At 41.3% G+C, this 23,511-nt stretch overlaps 4 protein-coding genes and 1 pseudogene across 8 annotated transcripts; 3 read left to right on the top strand and 2 right to left on the bottom strand.

Moving 5' to 3' along the window:
* Positions 1 to 296: 296 nt before the first annotated feature.
* LOC126762352 (uncharacterized) lies at positions 297 to 1,612 on the top strand. The gene is made up of 2 exons (XM_050479065.1): positions 297 to 1,411; positions 1,491 to 1,612. The coding sequence occupies exon 1, from the start codon at positions 300 to 302 to the stop codon at positions 1,242 to 1,244; it is 945 nt and encodes a 314-aa protein (XP_050335022.1). The 5' UTR covers positions 297 to 299; the 3' UTR covers positions 1,245 to 1,411; positions 1,491 to 1,612.
* Positions 1,613 to 3,864: 2,252 nt separating this feature from the next.
* On the top strand, positions 3,865 to 4,668 carry LOC126762809 (uncharacterized). Its single transcript, XM_050479853.1, has one exon. The coding sequence runs from the start codon at positions 3,865 to 3,867 to the stop codon at positions 4,666 to 4,668; it is 804 nt and encodes a 267-aa protein (XP_050335810.1).
* Positions 4,669 to 7,710: 3,042 nt separating this feature from the next.
* Positions 7,711 to 11,863, bottom strand: LOC126762364 (uncharacterized; annotated as a pseudogene).
* Positions 11,864 to 11,950: 87 nt separating this feature from the next.
* LOC126762293 (uncharacterized) lies at positions 11,951 to 15,702 on the bottom strand. Of its 5 annotated transcripts, none has more exons than XM_050478965.1 (10): positions 15,584 to 15,700; positions 15,411 to 15,515; positions 15,071 to 15,316; positions 14,636 to 15,005; positions 14,002 to 14,561; positions 13,631 to 13,937; positions 13,269 to 13,571; positions 12,919 to 13,092; positions 12,626 to 12,671; positions 11,951 to 12,180 (listed from the first exon to the last, which is right to left on the bottom strand). In XM_050478965.1, exons 3-10 carry the CDS (start codon positions 15,304 to 15,306, stop codon positions 12,164 to 12,166), a joined length of 2,013 nt encoding a protein of 670 aa, XP_050334922.1. In that variant the 5' UTR covers positions 15,307 to 15,316; positions 15,411 to 15,515; positions 15,584 to 15,700; the 3' UTR covers positions 11,951 to 12,163. The 5 variants fall into 5 exon arrangements, with proteins under 5 accessions (XP_050334922.1, XP_050334921.1, XP_050334920.1 ...); XM_050478964.1 differs by having other exon boundaries at positions 15,462 to 15,515; XM_050478963.1 differs by lacking the exon at positions 15,411 to 15,515 and having other exon boundaries at positions 15,584 to 15,702.
* A 4,949-nt stretch (positions 15,703 to 20,651) lies between these two features.
* On the top strand, positions 20,652 to 23,190 carry LOC126762313 (sorting nexin lst-4). The gene is made up of 3 exons (XM_050479003.1): positions 20,652 to 21,509; positions 21,574 to 22,223; positions 22,476 to 23,190. Exons 1-3 carry the CDS (start codon positions 20,766 to 20,768, stop codon positions 22,765 to 22,767), a joined length of 1,686 nt encoding a protein of 561 aa, XP_050334960.1. The 5' UTR covers positions 20,652 to 20,765; the 3' UTR covers positions 22,768 to 23,190.
* Positions 23,191 to 23,511: the final 321 nt, after the last annotated feature.

Raw genomic sequence — 23,511 nt, 5'->3', positions numbered from 1 at the left:
ATGTACGACACGCAGGTACCAGCGGTGGATCGGCCGCGACAAAACGCAGAAACCGAAGGCGTCGTCGTGCTAAAGCAGCCTCGTCGGAGGGACAGAGCGCAGCAAGGCCGGCGACCCAGGAGGCACCTAGTCGATCGGAGAAGAGGAAGGGTGGCCAAATAACGCCTCAGGTGCCACCTAAGCCCAAGAGAATACGGGAAGATAAACCACAAGAGGCCAGTGGTAGGCGCTCCTACCCCAACCAGCAGCCTATAAGTACCGAAAGCCGCAAATACTCGGAGGCTGTAAGTAGCATCCGTATGGCAGTGGTGCCCCGCAATTACCCGGCGGAGGCCCTAGAGTCTGAGCAACTTACAGCCCTACAGAACTGCCTGGTAAAGGCCCTATCCATCGGCAATAAGTTCACCGGTGCCTTTAACGGCATATTCTTTAAGGGCGGCATGCTGCTGGTCGACTGCCAGGAAGAGAAGTCGGCCACCTGGCTGAAGGAGATCACGCCAAGGCTCGAGGGTTGGAAGGGCCCGGCCCTGTGTGTAAAGAGAGGGGAGGAAATACCGCGAACACACAGCATGGTAGCGTTCTTTCCGAGAAGTGCAGAGGATAGCTACGACTTCGTGCTTAGTCTGGTGAGGAACCAGAACGAAGGTTTAAGTACCTCGGCGTGGAAAGTCGTAGCAAGCAGTGTTGTGGGTTCCGGGTGGAACCTCAACATCACGATGGACGACGAGTCCTACAAGTTTATAAGGCTGAAGGGATTCAAACTGAATTTCCGCTTCGGCAAGATTATGATGCGGCCATGGAGGCCCAAGGCTGCGTCCACGAGCCAAGAGGCCAAGACGGGGATGAACGTAGCACCAGCTCCTCCCGTAGCCCGCCCAGCGGCGCATGAGGCGACTGCAGCTGTGGCTTCGGGTAAGGACAGCGAATCCCCCAGCGAACCCATCTCGGCTGGGCAGGTTGCGACCGCCGCCGCGGATGCAGATGAGAGCAACGGGCAGGAAGGAAAGATGTCATTCACCCAGGAGCAGGAGGCGACTGCATCTGTGGTTTCAGGGGAGGATAGCGAAGCCCCCAGCGGACTCATCTCGGCTGGGCAGGCTGCGACCACCGCCGCGGATGCAGACGAGAGCAACGGGCAAGAAGAAAAGATGCCATCCACCCAGGAGCTTCTGGAAGGGTTGGAGATGCAGGTCGATGAAGGGGACGAAGACGGGGACCTGTCTCTCTTAGAACCGATTCTGTAGGCTCCAGCACCGGCATAGAAGTGGCCCAGGTGAACCTACATCACGCATCGGCAGCCTCGGCAGTCATCGTGAAGAGGTTCATCTCGGATAACCTGGGCATCCTTCTAATCCAGGAACCTTGGGTGTTCAAAGGAGAGGTAAGAGGCCTCAACATGAGAAGGAGCAAGGTAATCTGGGATCTCTCCAGCGAGAGACCCCGATCTTGTGTAGTCGTTAGAGCCGATATAGACTTTTTCTGTATTTCAGAGTTTCTAACGCAAGACTTGGTGGCGGTGCAAGTGAAGGACAAGGAAGGATCGGACTTCGTCCTTGCATCCGCATACTTTCCGGGAGAATCAGCCACAGCACCCCCCCCATCGATACTTGGTCTGGTGGAGTATTGTAAATCCAACAATCTCCCCCTGACCATAGGATGTGACGCAAATGCTCATCACACGGAATGGGGTAGCACGAACTGCAACATGGGGGGTGAGTCACTGCTTGAATTTATACTTAGTAATAATATTAACATAGAGAATGTGGGCTGCGAGCCAACCTTCGTAACAAGTGTCCGCAGGGAAGTCCTAGACATTACCCTAAGCAATGACAACATGATCGGGTTGATCTCGCAGTGGAGGGTATCAAAAGAGCCCTCACTGTCAGATCACAGAATCATTCGTTTTGCTCTGAGGGTGGTAGTCGGGGACCGACCTCCAACTCGTACCCCCAGAAATACAAATTGGGGCACTTTCAAAGAGACCCTAAGTAGAAGCATAAGTGTAGTGGAGCAGGCGGATGTTAGGTCCACCACAGATGGACTGGAGAGCAGACTGAGTGCCATAACCCAGTCCATTGTGGACGCCTATCATTGTGCCTGTCCACTGAAAGCGACCACCAGCAAACAAGGCTGCACATGGTGGTCCAGTAAACTCTCAGCCCTCAGACTGAAGGTGCGTAGGTTGTTCAACAAAGCCAAGCGCACAGGCAGTTGGGAGGACTACAAATGGCACCTAACAGCCTACAACAAGGAGATTAGGCTTGCCAAGTCAAACAGTTTCAGGAAATTCTGTGATAGCGTCTCCTCGACCCCGGAGGCAGCTCGACTGCACAAGGCGTTGTCGAAGGGTAGGACGGACACAGTATTATCCCTAAAGAGACAGGACGGGACATATACGACAAGCGCGGAGCAGAGGGCAGAAACGCTCCTACAAACGCACTTCCCGGAGACGGCTCAAGCTGACCTAACCCCAACCTTGGTCACACACAGGCCGGATCGCTCAGACTGGCTGACGGCAAGGACTCTGTTCACTGCTGACTCAGTCAGATGGGCACTGGCCTCCTTCTCGAGCTACAAATCACCGGGAGTGGACGGCGTCTTCCCGGCCCTATTGCAGCAAGGTATGGATATCCTCCTACCGCACCTGCTGGGGCTGATGAGAGACAGCCTGGCGATGTCGTATATCCCCGAACCGTGGAGAATAGCTAAAGTGATTTTCATCCCCAAGATAGGGAGGAGAGACTATTCGTTAGCCAAATCGTTCCGGCCTATTAGTCTCACGTCCTTTATGCTGAAGGGGATGGAAAAAGTAATAGACAACCATATTAGATCGGAAGCGCTGAAGATTGCACCCCTACATGCCGGACAACACGCGTACAGGGCAGGTAGATCCACAAATACCGCTCTGTACCAACTCGCGTCTGAGCTACAGGATTCGCTGGATAATGGCGAGGTTGCGATCTGCGCCTTCCTTGATATCGAAGGGGCCTTTGATAACGCGTCTCACACTAGCGTCATCAAGGCACTCGAGAGAAGGAACATAAATCCCTCTATACGCAGATGGACGGAAGCCCTTCTGCGCACTAGGGTTGCAGAAACAACAGTTGGAGGAAGTAAAATTCGTCTTGGCACCACGAGGGGCTGCCCACAGGGTGGAGTACTGTCCCCTCTGCTTTGGAGCCTGATAGTAGACGAACTACTCGAGCTGCTCACCAGCAATGGAATCCGCTGTCAAGGGTACGCGGACGACATTGTCATAATGGCGAGAGGAAGATTTGAGAACACTCTCTGTGACATTGTTCAAAGGGGCTTAAAATTGGCGAAGGAATGGTGTAACACGGTAGGGTTAAACATCAACCCAGCAAAAACCACCGTGATCCCATTCACTAGGCGGAGATCTCTTCCGGGCCTGAGGACCCTAACAATTGGAGGCGCAGAGGTGGAAATGTCTAGGGAGGTCAAATTCCTTGGCGTCACCCTAGACTCAACACTAAAATGGAGCAGGCATTTGGACTTAACGCTGTCCAAAGCAACAAGAGCACTTATGATTTGCAGACGCCTAGCCGGCAGATCATGGGGATGCAAGCCAAACATCATGAGATGGCTGTATACCATGATAGTAAGGCCCATCGTCACCTATGGAGCGGTTGCCTGGGCCACCAAAGCAGCACAGTCCTCTGTGATTCAGAGACTGTCAAAGCTGCAAAGACTTGCATGTGTCTGTGCTTCAGGGGCAATGCGCACATGCCCCACAGTGGCACTGGAGGTCTTATTAGAGCTCACACCGCTGCATAAGGTGATCAAGCTAGCAGCAAAGCACACCATGCTGCTAATGTCAGCAGAAGGCTGCGGAGAGGGAAGATAATGTCCTCCAGGCAGATGGACGCTCTAGCGGAGAGCACACCGCTGGCCCTCCTCCCAAGAGACGGCACAACAAAGAAAGTAAACTTCAAAAAGCATTTCAAAGTAACTCTAGGCAGTAAGAAGGAGTGGAACGATTCCACGCTGGAAAGACTGCTGGAAGACAGTACCATTCAGTGGTACACAGATGGCTCGAAAACACCGGAAGGCATTGGGGCAGGTATTGCAGGTCCGCGAACCAAGCTATCCATACCTATGGGCTGCTTCCCAAGCATTTTCCAGGCTGAAGTTCTTGCCATCAGTCAATGCGCTGAAATCAACCTCAGCCGCAACTATCGCAACCAGCGCATAGCTATTCTCAGCGATAGTCAAGCGGCACTAAAAGCGATCTCATCGTACGAGACCAAATCGCTTTTAGTAGAAGAATGCATAGGAAGGCTAAACCGCCTGTCCCTGTGCAACCGGGTGCACCTAATTTGGGTACCAGGGCATAAGGGAGTAGAAGGAAACGAGAAGGCAGACGAGCTGGCCCGCACGGCGGCAGCGTCCAAGATGTGGGGACCAGAGCCGTCCGTAGCAGTAGGACCCCACACTCTTAAGGAGCTGCTCCGCACGGAGGAGAGAGAGGATAGGGAGCGGCACTGGCGGCAGGCGGCAGGTATGCGCCACGCCAAGCTGCTCCTAGGAGGATATAACCTCTCCAGGTTTAAGGAATTAATTAACCTCCCCGTGAGAAATTCCGAATCCTCGTCGCAGTTTACACAGGGCACTGCAAGCTCAGGAAGCACCTGTCCAACATGGGCATGATCTCCTGTGCTAACTGCCGGTTCTGCGACCTGGAACAGGAAACACCAGTACACCTTATCCTAGATTGCACAGCAATCTGTGGAAAAAGGCTTAAGGCCCTGAATTCCATCTTTATCAGCAGGGATCACATCACCACACTAGCGCCCGGCAAACTACTGGAATTTTTCAGATTGCTGGGGCTTTGGGAGGTCATGTGATACAGGAGAGGGCACAATAGACCCTAGGTCGCGGTGCAGAACCTCAATAATCTATCTATCTATCTATCTATCTATATGAGGTTAGGTTACATTTATATTCCTCCCTCATCCCCGTACGTTTCGCCTTATTGAAGAGCTGGTGTACTTTTTTTTTCCTGAGGTCTGAGAGTCTGCTTGACCACCAGGGACAGTTGCGCCTGTTGGTGGTCGCTTTTAAGGGTCAGCTGCAGTGGTACGCGTCTGTGGGGAACTGGCTTAGCGCAGATAGTTTGCTTTCTAGTCCTAAAACAGTACCGCTTCTATCAGGCTGCCCTCCTCGTTCACATTTGTTCTTAGCGTATCCCGGAAGACATATTAGTTTGCTTGGCACCCACTTTTAGCGTGAACCTTATGATTCTATGATCCGACAAGGGGGGTTCCGATGACACCTTCCATTGTGAAATCATTCCATTCATTTGCTCATTACTCAGTGTTATGTCGAGTACCTCCTTCCTACTTAGAGTGACGAATTTTACAATCCACATTATCTATAGCTCGGTTACTACTGATTATCAGCCCTATCACGCAATCCACCGTAGCGAAGCTACGAATACGCATAATTTGCTATCATTGAATCCATGTGAATTCGGAACTTTTGTTGCCAGACTTAACTTTGAATTTTGACATTTCGAAATCAGCTGTGTAGAAGAAAAAATTTAAATTTTGATTAATAAAAATAAAATCGTTTGTATTCAAATTGATTTTACGAACAAAATATGTATTCGCTAACGTTTTTATTTATGTTGCTTGAGGAAGAACGTGAGAGAAGTCGGCGTGATCTAAAAATTCACCGAAAATCACTGAGGGACAAGAGCAACCCTTTCGATGTGGACGAAACAATGTACAGTTCAAAAATCCACAAACACTCATTGTTAAATTTTATTAATTATTTTTCTAAAACAGGTTTATTAAAAACTATCGGTTAAATAAGGCGGCCTTTACGTATGTCCTCGATGTTCTAGAGAGGAATGCAAGTTCTTCAATATCGTCATCTATGTCTTTACTTCATCGATTGTCTTCGGTTTTACGGTTTTTCGCTGAAGGAGGCTATCAGCAACCTGCTTCTGGAGAAAATAGTTCGAGCTGCAGAACTAAACAGAGAAGGTACCATCTTCTATAAGAGTGTACAGCTGCTGGCGTATGCCGACGATATTGATATCATCGGCCTCAACACCCGCGCCGTTAGTTCTGCTTTCTCCAGGCTGGACAAGGAAGCACAGAAAATGGGTCTGGCAGTGAACGAGGGCAAAACGAAATATCTCCTGTCATCAAACAAACAGTAGTCGCACTCGCGACTTGGCTCTCACGTCACTGTTGACAGTCATAATTTTGAAGTTGTAGATAATTTAGTCTATTTAGGAAACAGCATTAACACCACCAACAATGTCAGCCTGGAAATCCAACGCAGGATTGCTCTTGCCAACAGGTGCTACTTCGGACTGAGTAGGCAATTGAAAAGTAAAGTCTTCTCTCGTCGAACAAAAGCTAAACTCTATAAGTCGCTCATAATTCCCGTCCTGCTATATGGTGCAGAGGCTTGGGCGATGACAGCAACCGACATTGACATAGTTCAGCGAAATGAAAGACAGCGGCTACGCTGGCTAGGTCATGTTGTCCGGATGGATGAAAACACTCCAGCTCTGAAAGTATTCGACGCAATACCCGCCGGGGGAAGCAGAGGAAGAGGAAGACCTCCACTCCGTTGGAAGGACCAAGTGGAGAAGGACCTGGCTTCGCTTGGAATATCCAATTGGCGCCACGTAGCGAAAAGAAGAAACGACTGGCGCGCTGTTGTTAACTCGGCTATAATCGCGTAAGAGGTGTCTACGCCAATTAAGAAGAAGAAGAAGGCTATCAGCATAGAGTGGGTAAAGACTTTGATATTCCAATGGCTCAGTCAGCATTTTGTTGCATCTTAAAAGAGGTATTGGGATTGCTTCAGTCCCATTTGTACCCTCAGTGGATAAACCTCGAGTTAAGTAACGTTGAAAAAAGTGAAGCGAAAAAGGATTTTTTTTTCAGAAATACGGATTTCCAGGCGCGATTTTGTGTGTAGACGGGACACATATTAAAATCGTTGCTCCATCTAAAGATAAGTTTCTCTATTATAACCGCAAAGGATACTTTAGTATCAATGCCATGATTGTTAAGTTTGGTGAATTCGCATTTCAAACATCTTAATCAATGTTTTGCAGATATGTGACAATAAAATGAAAATACGTTATGTGAATGCTTAGTTTCCTGGCAGCAATCATGACTCCCACATATGGAATGTCAGCAATGCTCGTTATTTTCATGAGAAAAAGTACCTCAATGGTGAACGAAACAGTTGGCTTTTGGGTATTATACATACAAACATATATATTACCAAAATTCCCAAAATTTTATATTTGTACAGGAGATGCTGCATATGCCTTAGAACCATAGTTAATGACACCATTCCGTACCCCTCCCTCAGGAAGCCCAGAAGAGAAATATAATAAAATACATGCAAAAGCGAGAAATATCGTTGAAAAAATTGGAGTTTTTAAAAATCGATTTAGATGTCTTCTGGGTGCTCGTGAGCTTCACTTCGAGCCATGGAAGGCATCTCAAATCGTTAATGTTGCGGCAGCGTTACACAACGTTTGCATTCACTATCGCGTGAATGACGATAGTTTAGAAAATAATTCGGAACCAAATATTTTTACAGAAATTAATGAAATTCTTTCATCAACTTATAATGATGCAGCTTCACAAATCAGAGAAGCTATATGTGCAACACTTACCCGAGTATAATATCCTAAATAAATATTAACACAAAATATTTATAGTTTTAATTAAGTATTTATTTAATTAATTTAATTATTTTTTGTCATGGCTTGCAATTTTTTCTCCTCTACCTCTAACATTTGCTGTTTAATGGAATTTTTAGCAGCTATCAAATTCTCCATGGCTATGTTGTGCCTTTTAATTTCTTCCACTTCCGCTTTTTTTAAATCATTTTGCATTTCCAATGCTCTGCCTACTCGTCGCATACGTAATGAGAGATCGTCCAACTTATCAATAATCTTTTCTTGAAATTCTTTTTGAATATTAAATTGTTCTTTAATTAAATCGGCTGTACATGTTTCCGGTGGCCTAGTAGTACGTCTAGGTAGTGCTGGACTGCAGGTCACTGATGGCATTGATACGTCAGCCTCTGTCTCATTGCCCACGTCGGCTACAATAGGTAAGCCGATGCTCACTGTATTCTCAATACTACTTGTACTTGTTTACAATGCCGTTAGTGTTATCACCGCTTCCTCCAATTCATTGAAATGGTGCTGCCTATTTCTGGCGCCACCAGTAGCTGACTGCTCCTTTTTGTTTTCAACCAATTTTCTTTTTATATAGGCCTTCCAGTCAAGCCATACCTAATAAAAAATAAGTCAAACAAGCTTTAAATTATCCTGTTACAACAATAAAATCTACAACTCTATTACATTACCTTCTTCCAGCTGGAAATATCCTTGATAGGCGGACCAACACTATTGAGTTCTTGGGCCATATTGTTCCAAAAAGCTGCCACTTCTTCTTTAGGGCACTTGGTAAAACTCTGCGCCATTTCAGGTTTTTGCTGTAACAGCTCAACCATTAGTGCATATTGTTGCTTGGTGGTAATTACTTTGGACCTGCAGAAATCGCATTAAAGATTATTTTACTGGTAACAAATATGTTGTTACCATATATAATATAATATTTAATATTATAAATTAAAACTTTTTATTGAATTCAAACTATAACATATTTATTTTTAATTTAAAACTTACATTTTTCTTTTTAAAATTTTTTTCTCCGTTAGCACAAACCTGTCGTACAAAAATTCCGCTAAACTTAAAAATTTTCCGTTCCGAGTGAATTCAGTGAATGCAACTCTACGAATTTCGAACTTACTTTCGGAACTGTTCGAATTGCATGATAGCAGTTCCGTAACTTTCCCGAAAAAACAGTCTACGATAGATTGCGTGATAGGGCTGTATATACTCGAAGATAGACTCACCTGTTGTTGTTGTTGTTCTAAAGGATGTCTAATCGCCGTCATCTAGCGGGAGGCCCAGGAAAGGTGCTGTTTCGGCGGGGTCGAACCAAAGGGAAAAGGGTGTTTGATGAGTGGGGTTGGCGAGGCATGTAAAGAGGTGGCCAGTGTCATGCGGAGACTCATTACATGCAGGACATATGTTGGATATGTTGGGGTCTATTCTGGACAAGTAGGAGTTCAACCTGCTACAATATCCAGAACGAAGCTGCGCAAGAGTCACTCGCGTTTCTCGCGGCAACTCTAGCTCTTCGTCTGCAATGGGTGGTAATTTGATTCCAAGAACGCCATTCACAGGAGGGGTATCGGTGAAGGTTTTGATAGCTCCACTGTGAATGGCGTCCGAATTACGGTCGGCGTATTGTTCGATGTCGTCGACGTAATTGAGGAAAGACCTTTCGATGTTCCTAGGAGACGGCTCCGCTCCAAGCAGAGGGCGGCATGGGTGATTTCTGCTAAAACATCCTGCCGCGAACTATTTGGAGAGGAGTTCATTATGTTCCTTAACTGGGAGCATAAGCGTCTCACTATAGATGTTCGATGGGAGACTTCAATAGGCATCCTGTCATGGTCCGGAGTGCAGTGTTCTGGCAGGTCTGAAACTTCTTCATCTGCGTTCCACTGCATCCAGGCAACCATATTGGTGCGGCGTAGTTGAGGACCGGCCGGCCGATTGCCTTGTAAGTTGCCAACAACGTTTCTTTGTCATTTCTGCATGTGCTGCTGGCTAGCGATTTGAGGATTTTGTTGCAGCTCTGTACCTTGGCAATAATCGCCGTCGTATGAGGAGCGAAGGAACATAGACTATCAAATGTTACACCTAAAATCTTAGGATTATTGACAGTCGGAATCCTGGCACCATCGACTGCAATATTAAGCTCAAGTCTATACTCCTTCGTCCAGTTTGTGATATGGCCGCTGTGGATTTGGTGGGGGAAAGAGTTAGGCTCCGTGCAGAGAAGAAGCGAAGAAGGTCGGGAGATAACTGTTTAGCTTTGAACACATGCCATCGATTCCATTGCCCGACGTCAATATCGTGTAATCATCAGCGTACGAGGTTATGGAAACTCCCTCTGGTGACTGTGTGTTTCAAGATGTAGAAGTTAAACAGTAGCGGGGAGAGGACCACACCCTGCGGAACCCCATGTTTAATTCTTGTCAGTTTAGATTTTTCTCCTCGAAACAGTACGGATGATTGCCGACAGCTCAGATAGTTCATGTTCCACCTCTTCAGTCCTGGAGGGAGCGTAGTATGTTCGATGTCCTGCAGTAGCGTTGTGTGATAGACAGTGTCAAAAGCTTTTGTTAAAAAAAGACAGTGTCAATGTTACGAGGATCGTTCTCTCACAGGTTTCTGGTTTTAGAGCTGTGGTGCTGTGCACTTTTCGGAATCCATGCTGGTGTTTGGCTAGGCTCAAGTAGTGAGTGAAGGGAGTAGCAATTCCTCAAGTGTCTTCACTACTGGGGAGAGGAGAATTATCTGGCGATAGGACTCCCCTTTGTTGGTGGGTACGGTTGTCTATAGAAACAAAAGGTTTCTCGATCGAGATATTTATGGGCAGATAGCCTGATGCGACCGTTAGCATAAGCCGCCAGGTGATGCTATTTATCAGACGACCACTAGCAATGGTAATACCGGCCGAGTTATTAAGGGTGCCCATAACTCTGGTGGGGGCTTCGTCATTCATTGTGCAGAATGCAGAATCGTCAATCTGTTCCGCCAACTTCATCACCCTATGATCGTTTGGCAGGCAGGAAAGGAAGATCGTGATGCGCGTTAAATTCGCTTCGTACCATACGGTTTTCACCACGAAGTAGCGCACCTATATTCGGGTGATATCCTGTAGGGTAACAAGTAACTGGGGGGATGTATATATTAAATATTTCGAGCTCGATATCGCCTGACCGGATAGCAATACCCTTACATTCTAGGGTAGTATCCCTGCGGACGATGCCTTCATTAGTCAGAGTGGGAGCTATGTTGCCTGTTTGATATCCTGGGTACCGTGGAGGTCCTCTGTTGGTCACTAGGGGTGAGTTGCGGCGCAGCGTGCGAACTGTGTACAGATTTCACAGCCGTAGAGGCTAGCGTCGCTATATTGCGTTGGCAACATGGGGCCAGGTAACTCGTGTTCCACTTCCTATGAGTCTTAAGGCCTGAGCAGGTCTTAAGATGGCTAAGATGCTGACCGAGGTGGAATTGGATGGAGCCATTTGGCGCAAACGCAGCAGAAAAATTCCTCAGGGCCTGGGATGGAGTCAATGCCAGTCAGGAGCTCTAGTTGCTCTAATGGCGACAAACTTAGACTAATACTCACCGATAATGGGCGTTCGCATCACATCCTAGGCTCACGGGCAGCCTATGTCGCCTGCAGTGTCTTACTTACTACTGGGGGTACAGTGGATGCTTCTCCCGGGAAGTAAGCTGCAGCCAGGACGAAGTCTGCTCTTTCACTATCCCTGGCTTTCACAGCCACTAGGTCCTGTCCGGCACTCTGAAATACAAAAGAAATCAATGTTGTTCTTGACTACTATACAAGTTCTAGGTCTCTCGCTGGGGAAGTACCATCTTACCTGGTTGGTGTCCATATTAAGGCTCCGAGGCTCTGACCTCCCCTTTGGTCTATAGGTCCTCCCCTTGGATCAGCAGGATGCTCAGCTTATCTGGTGTGAACCTGTTCGCAAATGACCACCTTTTTACACCTCTTCAATGCGGAGATCTCCGGCACTAAACTCTCCGAGGGATAGTTAAGAATAAACACAGCCAACGTAATCCGCTCTTTGTGTGAAATCCACGTATGAATTACACCAGACCCATAAAATACAATATGTTCTCAGGCAATTTTTTTTTTAATTGGCCAAAAGTTAAAGAAATTCATCTATAAATTTTTCTATCCCTAATATACACAATATAGTTATTACTATATATTAGTTCAATTAATTAAATTATTTTGAAAAAATATTCTTATTCCAAAAAAAATGAAGTGAATTTATTTTAATGCTATATGGTTTTGTGTTTATTTAATTTTTTTTAGTGTAAGATGCCATTTAGTCATGGAAACTTTAGGAAATAATCTGAAATTCTATAAGCTAATGACATACATATTTATAATATTATTATGAAAAAACACATAAATGTTTACGACGTCAATTTGGAATGAAACCTTGTTGCCGGATTCACTCACTGCACACATCCGAATGTTTATCCCAAGCAGTAACCTGTGGAAGACAAGTGAAAACATATTATAGCCCTGAAAAACGAGCAAAATTAATGCGCCTTAAGCAACGCTAATGCGTATTGAAATTTTATGGTGACAGACGGCAGACTTGTGCATTTAGACAGCTGATAGTGAAATTTGTTTATTTATTAAAAAAAAAAAAAGTGAAATAAAAATGAATAAGATAAATTATTAATAGAAATATTTTATATTTTTGGAAAATCAATATAAATTTAACGAAAAAATTCGCTTATTATTAACTACGTCAAAAGATAATAGAGTGAAATTAAAAGCAATAATTGATTGTAATGCGGAAAAAGTTAAGAATATTGGAAAAATGGATAGCAAACTGTGCGTTGTTTATTTTCTGCCATCTAAAAATATTAAAAATTAGTTTTTGTTAATATACTTGCACATAATTTAATTAGCAATATAAAACTGCTTACCTCTGATGCTGTAAACGCAAAGGAGGCAGCAGACTTCAAGTGATATCTGTCAAAAAATAGCAAAAAATCGGCCATTTTTGAGCAGTGTTGCCTACTCAAATTTGGTAAATTCAGCTAAATGCACGAAATTCTTGTGCATTACAAACTTGCATTAACATGGGCCAAATGCGCAAGTAAATGTATTATAAATTAAGCCCGCTAATGCATATTAGCGCTGTCGTCTGTCATTGCTATTAGTTCAGCCACTCATTGGATTGAAAAATTGAATTTGTATATATTTTAAGTAAACTTACCTGACACTCTCTGCTACAATACCATTGATTGCCACAACCAGCACAAACAAAGCGCGCCTCATGCATTTTACACTCTTGACACAATTGTAAATCACTGTTGTGCATATTGCGCATAGCTTTGTGTGATGATTTTACATAATCCGACACATCATAGTAAGCGTTATGCTGCGAATTCTGAAGATGGCATAAAAGGGAAGATTTGTTATATATGTATATAATATGCAAAACTTTAAATGGTATTACATTTAGCGTAAATCACAAATAAATTATGTATTACGTTTTATATTATAGATATTTAAAGCAAAAGAGCAAGTACTTTAATAAAAATTATACTTTTAACTGATACTCACCACATCTAGTGCCGTTCTTAGTAGTCCCGATTTGGAATTTTGTATTCTTTGTTGGTAGCGGTTAATGCAATTCACCGGCGTTATAGAAATTTCATTACAACCACTATCACTCTGCAGACGATAGTAACTTTTTTGGCTTTCTGAATTAAATTTAAAACCTTGGGTTGCTGGAGCATTCGGTTTGCTGTGTAAAGAGCTGTTATTGCGTGACGATGTACTCAGCAATTTTTCTAACGTCGGTGTATAATTGGAGCCATTGCAGTTATATGACGACTCTATATACATATTGTTGGCGTCAATACACTGTAAATACATACCTTAGATTCACATCTGTGTATTATAAAATAAAAAAAAAAACTCACATTTGGCGGCGTACTTAAAGCTCTAACGCTGTAATTACCATCGATGGTTTTAATACGTTTACCAACGCGAGGAAATACAACGGGATTTTGTTGCCGGAAGTCAGCAACCATACTCTTTACGTCGACAAAAGGGCCCTGTCGTCCGATTTTCGATTTCATTTTCTGTTCTAAATACTGATACTTTTGAAGCTCCGGACTATCCTCATTAAAAGCGGTTTGATGTATCGCCGATACATAATTTTTCGTGTTCTCAATATCATAGGTTGGCGTTTCCGCACGCTGTAGAATGTTGTTCGAAATTAAAATGCTGCAATTTAATAATACATATATATTAATTTGTATAGAGGTATTATTCAATAGTTAATACGAACTTTTGTAAGCGATTTGTATTGTTGCGCTCCCTTTGCAACTCTTCTGTTTTCATGCTTGCACGATTTTCGATGAGCTGATGTGTAGTTGAGATACCAACATTGACTGACGTCGACGGGTGCGACTTGGATAAATACGTTTCCAGCTCTTTCAAGGCTTGTAAATTATATTTGTGTTCTTCATATTTCCCCTCTTTTATTCCCAGTATATGCTTCTTTCGTTCTAATCGAGCAAGTATTTCTTCTTTAACCTTTTTCAAATTCTGTAACCGATTCCACTCTGTCTCTTTTGCTTCAAGTATTTCATTCAAAGTTTGTATGTCTAACATTAAACGTGTCATATTCTCATCGATGGCATCCAATGTAGTACCATTGTGTTTCACATGGTTTCCAAGTACCCCATCGTATTTGGGAAACAGCTCATTGATTTGTCTATACAATTGTGTGGATGTTGGTCGCTCTGGTTGATGTTTTTTATTTTCATTGCAATTACTTTTTCTCATTGGCGAAGGGGAGCGTGATCTTTTTTTGGTAGTATGTTGCTGCGTATGCGCTGGCAATTCCTAAAAAAAATGTATATACAAATATTTGAAAAAAACCTAATCGCAATATTTAATTTTTCTGCAACGTTTATTACCTGTATTGTTGGTTTTTCCAGTAGAGGACTTTGTACTTCATCTGAATCGTTTTGTTTATCTACAAACTCCTTTTCCGGCTTTTCAAAAAACTGCGGTTTTGTAACTACATCTTCTTTTGGTATTTCTCTGATTTCCTCTTCGAGCTCTTTTTCACTTTCCTCTTTATTTTTGTGTGGAGAAATATCCTCTACATCCGATTCATCTAAATCAATAGTTTCTGATACGTTATTTGTCAATTTAACTTCCTTATTATTATTAGTCGGGTTATATTCTCTTTCACGCGTAAGAGATTCAATGCTGGTGATGTTTTTCCTTTTTAAACATAGTAAATACTCCTTAGTCTTTTCCCGTTTCGCTTTTCCACTTAGCCTGTTAAAATATATATATATATTATTATAAAATATATAGCTTATACGAATGATTACGTTATATACCATTTCAAGGCTCTAGCTTTGTATTTGCTACACAGTTTTCTTTTAAACGGCAGTCTCTGCTCTTTTCTTAAGGATCGTATGGAAGGTGGCATATCATATATCCGATTAGAACTTTCTCGCTTGATTTTTTGCTGCGAACTTATGGCGACATTCATAAGTTCATCATCATCCTCTTCGCTATATTCATCACTGCTTATAAGGTTCTCCGTGTCGTCGTATATATCCAGATTCGACATATTAATGAGCCTAAAATAGTATAACAAATAAGTTCTTGCCTTCATCTCATCAAATAAAAAAATATATAGTACATAAATAATTAAAAAAAAAAATACATTTTTACACTTGTTCAATTATCCTAATTTGCTACTAATCATACACGGATACATCGAACCTTATTAACGCTTGGCATTGATGCTTCGTTTTCCAGCCGGCTTTACGTGAAAAACTATCAACAATTGTTAATTTATCATGAAATTCCACCGATTGTTAATAGCTGGAATCCAAAATACTTACCGAGTTTGTTGTCTACGTAGCAGCAATTCTTTATAATATTTCCCACTCTAATACGCTACTTTAGCACCAAATTTTACTACTATAATAAAATTTGCAATAGCAATCAAATGTCATAGCGATGGTAATCACAATTTAAAACAATCGATTGCTTCCAATAAGAGTTGCCTGCATTTCTGTTGGTTTCGAAAATTGGCAATTTCAATTATAAATTTACCGTGCGATTCTGAACTGTGATACAGTGTCAAGTCTCTAAAATTGAGATTTTAAGTTAGAGACAATTCTTGAGACTTGAGACGACTTTGCTATTCTGTAAGTTACAGTCACAAAATCTATTACATTTCATTATTCAGAGATGTTTTTACACTTGAATGAAAATAAATATGTCGATAACAAATATTAAATTTCCTATAACATAGTCAAAAGACATAATTATCAATAAAACAAAAATATATGTTCACTTTGTTTCATAGTACATATTTACGAAGTTTATGTAAAATTGGAGGATGGAGTCATGTGTAGAAGTTCACGCAAGTGAGGAAAGTTCTCTGATCGCCATTCACTTGGGAGTGGCCAGAAACGATTCTTTTACACATGGCTCAAGCAGCTCACTACTTCCGGTCTTTGACCAAGTATCCTCTGGGTAGCCTAAGAACATCCGTTCGAAGGCGAGCTAAAGTGAGAAGGCGAAACATTCCCTACAAGGGTTGTGCGCTGGGTTTGGGACCCGCCACGTAAAAAACACCCCCAGTGAAGAGCTACAACCAGCCTCGGATGAGAGACCCCCCTTTTGATGACGATCATGGCAAACGAAATAAGGACTACGAATTTATGGTCCTTTGCGCGTTAGCCACGGCGAATACCGCATTCGATGGAACGATGAGCTGTACGAGATATACGACGACATTGACATAGTTCAGCGAATTAAAAGACAGCGGCTACGCTGGCTAGGTCATGTTGTCCGGATGGACGAAAACACTCCAGCTCTGAAAATATTCGACGCAGTACCCGCCGGGGGAAGCAGAGGAAGAGGAAGACCTCCACTCCGTTGGAAGGACCAAGTGGAGAAGGACCTGGCTTCGCTTGGAATATCCAATTGGCGCCACGTAGCGAGAAGAAGAAACGACTGGCGCGCTGTTGTTAACTCGGCTATAATCGCTTAAGCGGTTTCTACGCCAATTAAGAAGAAGAAGATGTAAAATTTATTTATTTTTAACCTTTTCGTGCTTGAGTTGCTTACAAAATATAAAAAAACGACTGTCGATTAATATCTATGATGATCTCTATTCAGTACATTCAAAATGACAAAATGAGTTCTTTCAGATTTGTGACCTGCTAACTATCAGTTCTCGAATTTGAGGCAATATTTTGAGACTAACTCACAAATTGAGACTTTACCTCAAAATGTCTCAAATAGAGACTAGAGACTGGTTACGGAATCCCGCTATTAGTATATTAATTTTGTAAGCAAATTATTCGGTCACTTAGTTGTATATTTTGGTTAATTATTTGTATTTTATTATTTATTGTGTTTTTCATTAAAAATACGTACAATATTGTGACGAACACAGATGGTAGAACAAAATTGAATCGACAATAAATTGCCAGAATTAACTAGATACCGAAATTCGTAGCTGCCAGAATATTCGAGTAGCAAAGTTTAGGCAGAGAATGTATATCATAGAGGTTCATGGGGCGGACAACAGGGCACGAAAATAACAGAATCGAGCAATTTCAGTCTTAATTGGGAAAAATTATGCTAATTTCAATGTCTAGAAATGTACTCTTACAAATTCGCAAGTTTATAATGCTCAAACCAGAGAACATAAAACAATAAAATTAAATATGGTGAATTCCTAGGTTGAAGTTTTTCAGCTCTGTTAGCCGTCCAATCGAGCATTATATTTTCCAGGGAAAAGCTGGTTTTCGCACGAAAACTTGTGTTTTCGTCTATGTAAAATCTGTCAAACGAAAACACACTTTTCGCTGAAAACTGCTTGAAAACTTACATTCCACTCATTGTAATCGGTGCCTGCTCTAGTTTAATCGATGCTTGTGGAAGACATATTTTGCCGGCCCTAAATTGTAACTTCATTTTTGTTTACATTCCATATACAAAAACAGCTGTCGCTTGATATTCTCATATTGAGGGGATTCTCTTGCTCTTGCTAAACCTTGCACGGTGCAGAATTTGCAGAATTTTCCTCTTGGTGTAACGAGACAATAACAAAAACACGCAGAAAATGTTTTGCAATGGCTGTAAAATATGTCAGACCAAAACCCATGTTTATTTTCGTGCAATGCAATGGGTGCTCTCTTCGCCTTGCATATTTCGGTATAGGATTTTTGCATTTTGTGCCATCGTGCAATCTTGCAAGAGCAAGATAATGTCGCTATTGATACATACTGACACATTGTCGATCGAACGACTTAGTTTACACAACATACAAATGTGTTTTCAAAATGTTTTCAATGTCGGTCCGAACATAGTATTATACAAAATTCGATTTGCACCTTCTCATTGTTTTATGTTCTTTGGCTCAGCTCTGTTAACGCGCCACTGTTAAATTTTCTCCTTCTGAGTTAGCTGTGGTGAACACGCTCATTGCATTTTGTTAGAGTGCAACTAGTGAATTCCGTTCCGCCCTTCCGTTGTGATTCTCTCTTGATCACATTTGAGTAATGTTGCCAAATGCTCAATAGGGGTATTCTCTTGCTCTTGCAAACCCCTTGCACGGTGCAAGAATTGCATATATTTCCTCTTGGTGCACCAGCGCAACAACAAACACACGCAGAAAATTATTTGCAATGGCTGTAAAATATGTCAGACCTAAACCCATGTATATTTGCGAGCAATGTCACGGTTTGAGGAAGGTAAGTTTTAAATAGATTTTATAATTTTTATTTAAATTATAAAGTTTTGTTACAGTTTTTTTATTGAAAATGTATGCAGAAGGTGCGTCAATTCACAATAGCCATGCCCGAATCAGCCGTTCATATATCACTAGATTCTGCAATGGGTGCTCTCGTGTCCTTGTATATTTCGGTATAGTATTTTTGCAATCTGCAATCTTGCAAGAGGAAGAGAATACGCCTAATATGTATACATCAAAACTAACAGCCCTATTCTCATGTCCTCACAAAAATCACCACCCTCTCTATTGTGAGGTGTTTGTTATTTGTGAGGTTTTCCGTATGCGGAGGTGATTTCAAAAGCTCAAAACCTCACAATTCACAAGCTTGTCCATAGTTGGACCTTTTCTATTCTCAACTGATTTGTGAGGTTTATTTTGTAACCTCACAAGAAAAAAGCACAAAAAACTCACCACATGAGGTGAAAAGCACTTTGCTGTGAAACTACTTTTTTACAAAACCAAACAAGACAACAGAAGACATCCAAAGCAAATGAGTAATTTTGCATACATTTAACGGGTTTTTCAATAAGAGCGGTACAAAAGTTTTTGTTTAAATAAAACAAAAGCGGTTTGGGATATAAATGAAACTCTTTATTCCTGTGAAAGTACATTCGATGCCATTATGTATTCAACTCGACTTCGTTTGCATGGCACGGGCACGCTTGCAGAAGTCCAGACACTGAATCCAATTTTCTACGGTTTTCAAGCATAAATAACCGATACTGCTGCAATTTCACTTTCGATATTCGTACGAAGTTCATAAATCGTCGCAGGCTTATTGGCATTGACCACCAACTACTACTTGACGTAGCCCCACAGGAAATAGTCTAACGGCGTCAAATTGTACGACCTAGGTGGCCTATGGACTGGGTCATTTCGTGAGATAACACATTCACCAAACTGGGCTTTCAATAAATCGATTGTGACATTCGCTGTGTGGCTTGTGGCGCCATCCTGTTGGAACCATGTTTTGTATAAGTCCATATTATCCAATTTGGTTATCATTGAGCGGTAGCAATTCCCACTCACAGTAACGTTAAAAAAAAAAGATTTTGCATCGCTCTTATTGAGAAACTCGCTCTTAAAATTGAGGCCACTGACATTGGATTTCTGTAGTAATTTTTTATAATTTCGACACGTTGTTGGATCCTATATCTTTCCATGATGAATGTAGTCAACCGTTCCACTGCAACATCTATCCCCGTAGCTTGAAGGAGTTGGTTGGCTACAGTTAAGAACTTGTATGGACCACCGCCAGTCCTTTGCTTCGAAGCTTTGTTTTATGAAATTGCCTTTTTATATTGTGCTTTTGAATAGCAAATATCTATTTGTGTATTTAATTATTATTTTTAATAATTTAAATTTTATTTTTTCAACTATTGTTAATTATTGATCTTAATTTTCGCCAAGTTTTCGCATCTTTCATCGGTTGCACGGCAGCGCTAAGTTTTAGCATCAATGGCTTAGAAAAATAACTTTCATTTTGCTTCCGAATATTTGTAACTGATTTATTTAGAACTTTTTGTTTTTAATTCGCACTTTAACGTTTCTCAAATAGCTATCGAATAGCATTTCGATTCTTTCGTACAAACGAGAATACGTTATCGAATGAGGAAATAACAAATTTCGAAAATGCGTATTCGATAGCGAGTAAAACGATCCGAAAACAAAAAAAAACATGAATTTCACTCGTTAACGAGTGACTCGATTCGGGCATAGATTTATAATTTTACATTGTGAGGTTTGCATTCAGACATAAACTATTTATGAGGAAATTGCGAGGATTTGAGCTTCTGTAATCAACTCAGCATATGGAAAACTTCACAAATAACAAAAACATAACAATAGTGAGGATGGTGACTTATGTGAGGGCATGAGAATGTTATTACACATATTAAGCTTTTCAGTTATAATTTTTCATAATGAAAATATCAAAACTAAAATTATTTTATATAATGTTAAACGATAAGTATGTGTAGACTTCTGCGATAGTTCTTTCAATGTTTTGGAGATTCGGCCCCTTTACGATGTATCGGTCGGGACATATTGATTAATTTACTCTTTTATTAATCATTCTTGAACCGGTTACATGCTAAGTACTTTATCACTAAATCGATTCGATTGTTTATATAAAATTGCAACTCTGTGTAAACCACTTAATCATTTTGAAGATTACGACTTTCGAACAACACCTATTTGTCATTGCTAGATTGGTCATTTATTTTTATATGAGAATTGCTTAAAAACTCATATTATTAATTTATTTTATAATGACATCATATGTGCGAGCAATGTACGATTTCTCTGGCGAGCCAGGATCGTCGGAGATTTCAATTAAAGTTGGTGAAATCCTGGCAGTGACTCGAACAGACGTTGGAGAAGGTTGGTGGGAGGGGAAGAATAGTCAAGGAAAAGTTGGTCTCTTTCCAGCGGCATATGTGGAGGTAATGTCGGCGGCGGAAGCACAGAAACACAATCAGCATGCTAGTGCTAGTAGTCCAGTTGCATTGCCTGCTGCGACCACAACTGACCCATCGAATCGATATGATCAAACTGCTGATGAATATGACGACTGGGAGGATGATTGGGATGATGACAACGAGACTTACTCGGAAATAGGGCCTAGTGGTGGGACAAAAACTAGTAATCACACAGGTCTTGCTAATCAACTAACACATTCCGCTAGCAATTATGATAACAAAAATCTGCCAGCTGCACCAATGGACGACACTATCTCATTAGCATCTATAGCTGCGCCGAACAACACAGCAACTTTAAAGAAGTCTGGAATGTTCGGTAAAAGCTCAGATTCGTATATACTGGGATTGGGAAATAAGGAAAAACTTTCTGAACACGAAATTGTACATATTGCATATGTGGAAAGTTTTTGTTATTGGCAAACTAATCACCAACGTTACACTGTAATAGTAGCCAGTCCCAAAAAAGAATCTAAATTTAAAGGAATGAAAACTTTTATTGCATACCAACTGACACCCAGTTTTAACAATATATCTGTAAGTTTTAAATTCATTCGCACTAGTTTTTCCCTGCGTCAATTTGAACATAATTCTGTTGCAGGTATCAAGACGGTACAAACATTTTGATTGGCTACATGAACGTTTGGTGGAAAAATTTTGCCTCATCCCCATACCACCGCTGCCAGATAAGCAAATTTCTGGACGTTATGAAGAACAATTTGTGGAACATCGGCGGGTTCAATTGCAAGAATTCGTAGATTGGGTTTGTCGCCATCCTGTACTGTCACAATGTGAGGTTTGGCATCATTTCTTGACCTGCAACGATGACAAGATGTGGAAATCGGGCAAAAGGAAAGCCGAACGTGACACTTATGTGGGAGTCTCCTATTGTTGGGCCATATCACCGCCGGAAAAGACATTGTTGCCATCGCTTGTAGATGCTCAAATAGAAAGTTGTTTACAGTTCACGCATGCAATGGATATTTCGGTACGAAATCTCTTGGCATTATCTAATGATACGGCGAAACGTTATCAAACACAATGTAAAAAAGAATTCCAACGTATTGGGGATGGTATGTCGGACTTGGCAAAGGCCTTAAATATAGACGAGCGTCGTGCACCTTCAAAAACAACACCGCTATCAGAAAGTGTTGGGCGCGTTGGTGGTATTTTCATTGGTATTGGGCAACTATTTGGTGACCAACCTAAATTGGACTGGATACCACTTTCGGACCGTTTACATATCTACAGGTAATACGATAGTTAGGTTTAGTAGAGGTATATATGCATAAGAAATTTTTTGCAGAGATTTTGTGTCAGTATCTTCTGACTGGTATAACAGTAATTCCTCTACTGTGTCTCGTGTTTGCATATAAAAGCTTATCTATTGTCATATGTGCTTGTTTTCTCACTTTCTAGCTCACTTATCAATCTTGTTCATTACTGAAAAATATATACATACATACATAAGTATAATAAGTATTTATATATATTTTTTTTCAGAGGCGTCCTCAACAGTTTTCCTGACATTCTTTCAACACATAAGGGTGCAATGCAAAAACGCAAAGAATGCGAACGTTTAACCTCTGAGCAAAAGATGAGCAATGCCCAAATGACCGATGTGAATCGTCGCACCGATGTCATTTCTTACGCTGTAATGGCAGAAATGTCACATTTTAAAGAAGAACGTGATACGCATATGAAACAGGCGCTAAAATCTTTTATAGAAGAGCAAATTAAGTTCTATTCGAATGTCGTTAATAGGCTGCAAGAAGCTTATCGCCAGTTTGAATAAATTCGGTAACTACAAACGTTGATCCCTAAGCCACGGCCGCTTTTATATAATTGCTTTATTGTATGTGTGTGTGAGATTACAACAATAGAAACAATAGAGAAGCAGCACTGCACAAGAAAATATCCAAAACAAATTTCATATCTTCATAATTCTAATTGCATCGGCAAAAACGTCAGTGCCCAAGCTGCAAAACGGCAAATGTTTGTGCTATTTTATGTGGTGGTAGTGACAGAGAAATCAGAAGAATAATTAATGTATTTCCTATGCATAATGAGTTTTATTTTTTTATATATGTATATATACCTACATGTATTGAATGCAAACGCAGCATGTATTGCAAATGAAATTATTCAAAATTGTAAAGAAAATGTGATTATGTCCGTGTATTTAAAATATTCAATAGTGCAATCTTTTGATGTAGAATTATGTATAGCAATTTTATTTCATACATGCATTTACAACTTGGGTACTTTTGTTCTTGTTCGATTAATTTGTATTTGTTCATTTATAGTATTTTATATATTGTGAATATTATCTAATTTGAGCATACTACTAAAGTGTTAAATATATATTATATATTTTATATGCAAATATACACGTACCTTTACACAAAAACAATGAACTTATGCAGCCATCCACGAATTGAGAATTATGAGTCATTGCTTTGTAACTGCAGGTCTCACAGACTTTAGAAGTGTCGTTTAATGTCATGTAATATATTGTTGTTTTCTTCGTGCTTGTTAA

This window comes from Bactrocera neohumeralis, chromosome 6 (genome assembly GCF_024586455.1).
Source record: "Bactrocera neohumeralis isolate Rockhampton chromosome 6, APGP_CSIRO_Bneo_wtdbg2-racon-allhic-juicebox.fasta_v2, whole genome shotgun sequence".
NCBI lineage: Eukaryota > Metazoa > Arthropoda > Insecta > Diptera > Tephritidae > Bactrocera > Bactrocera neohumeralis.
The sequence above is the reverse complement of the archived record's forward strand: the minus strand, read 5'-3'. Positions and strand labels throughout refer to the sequence as shown.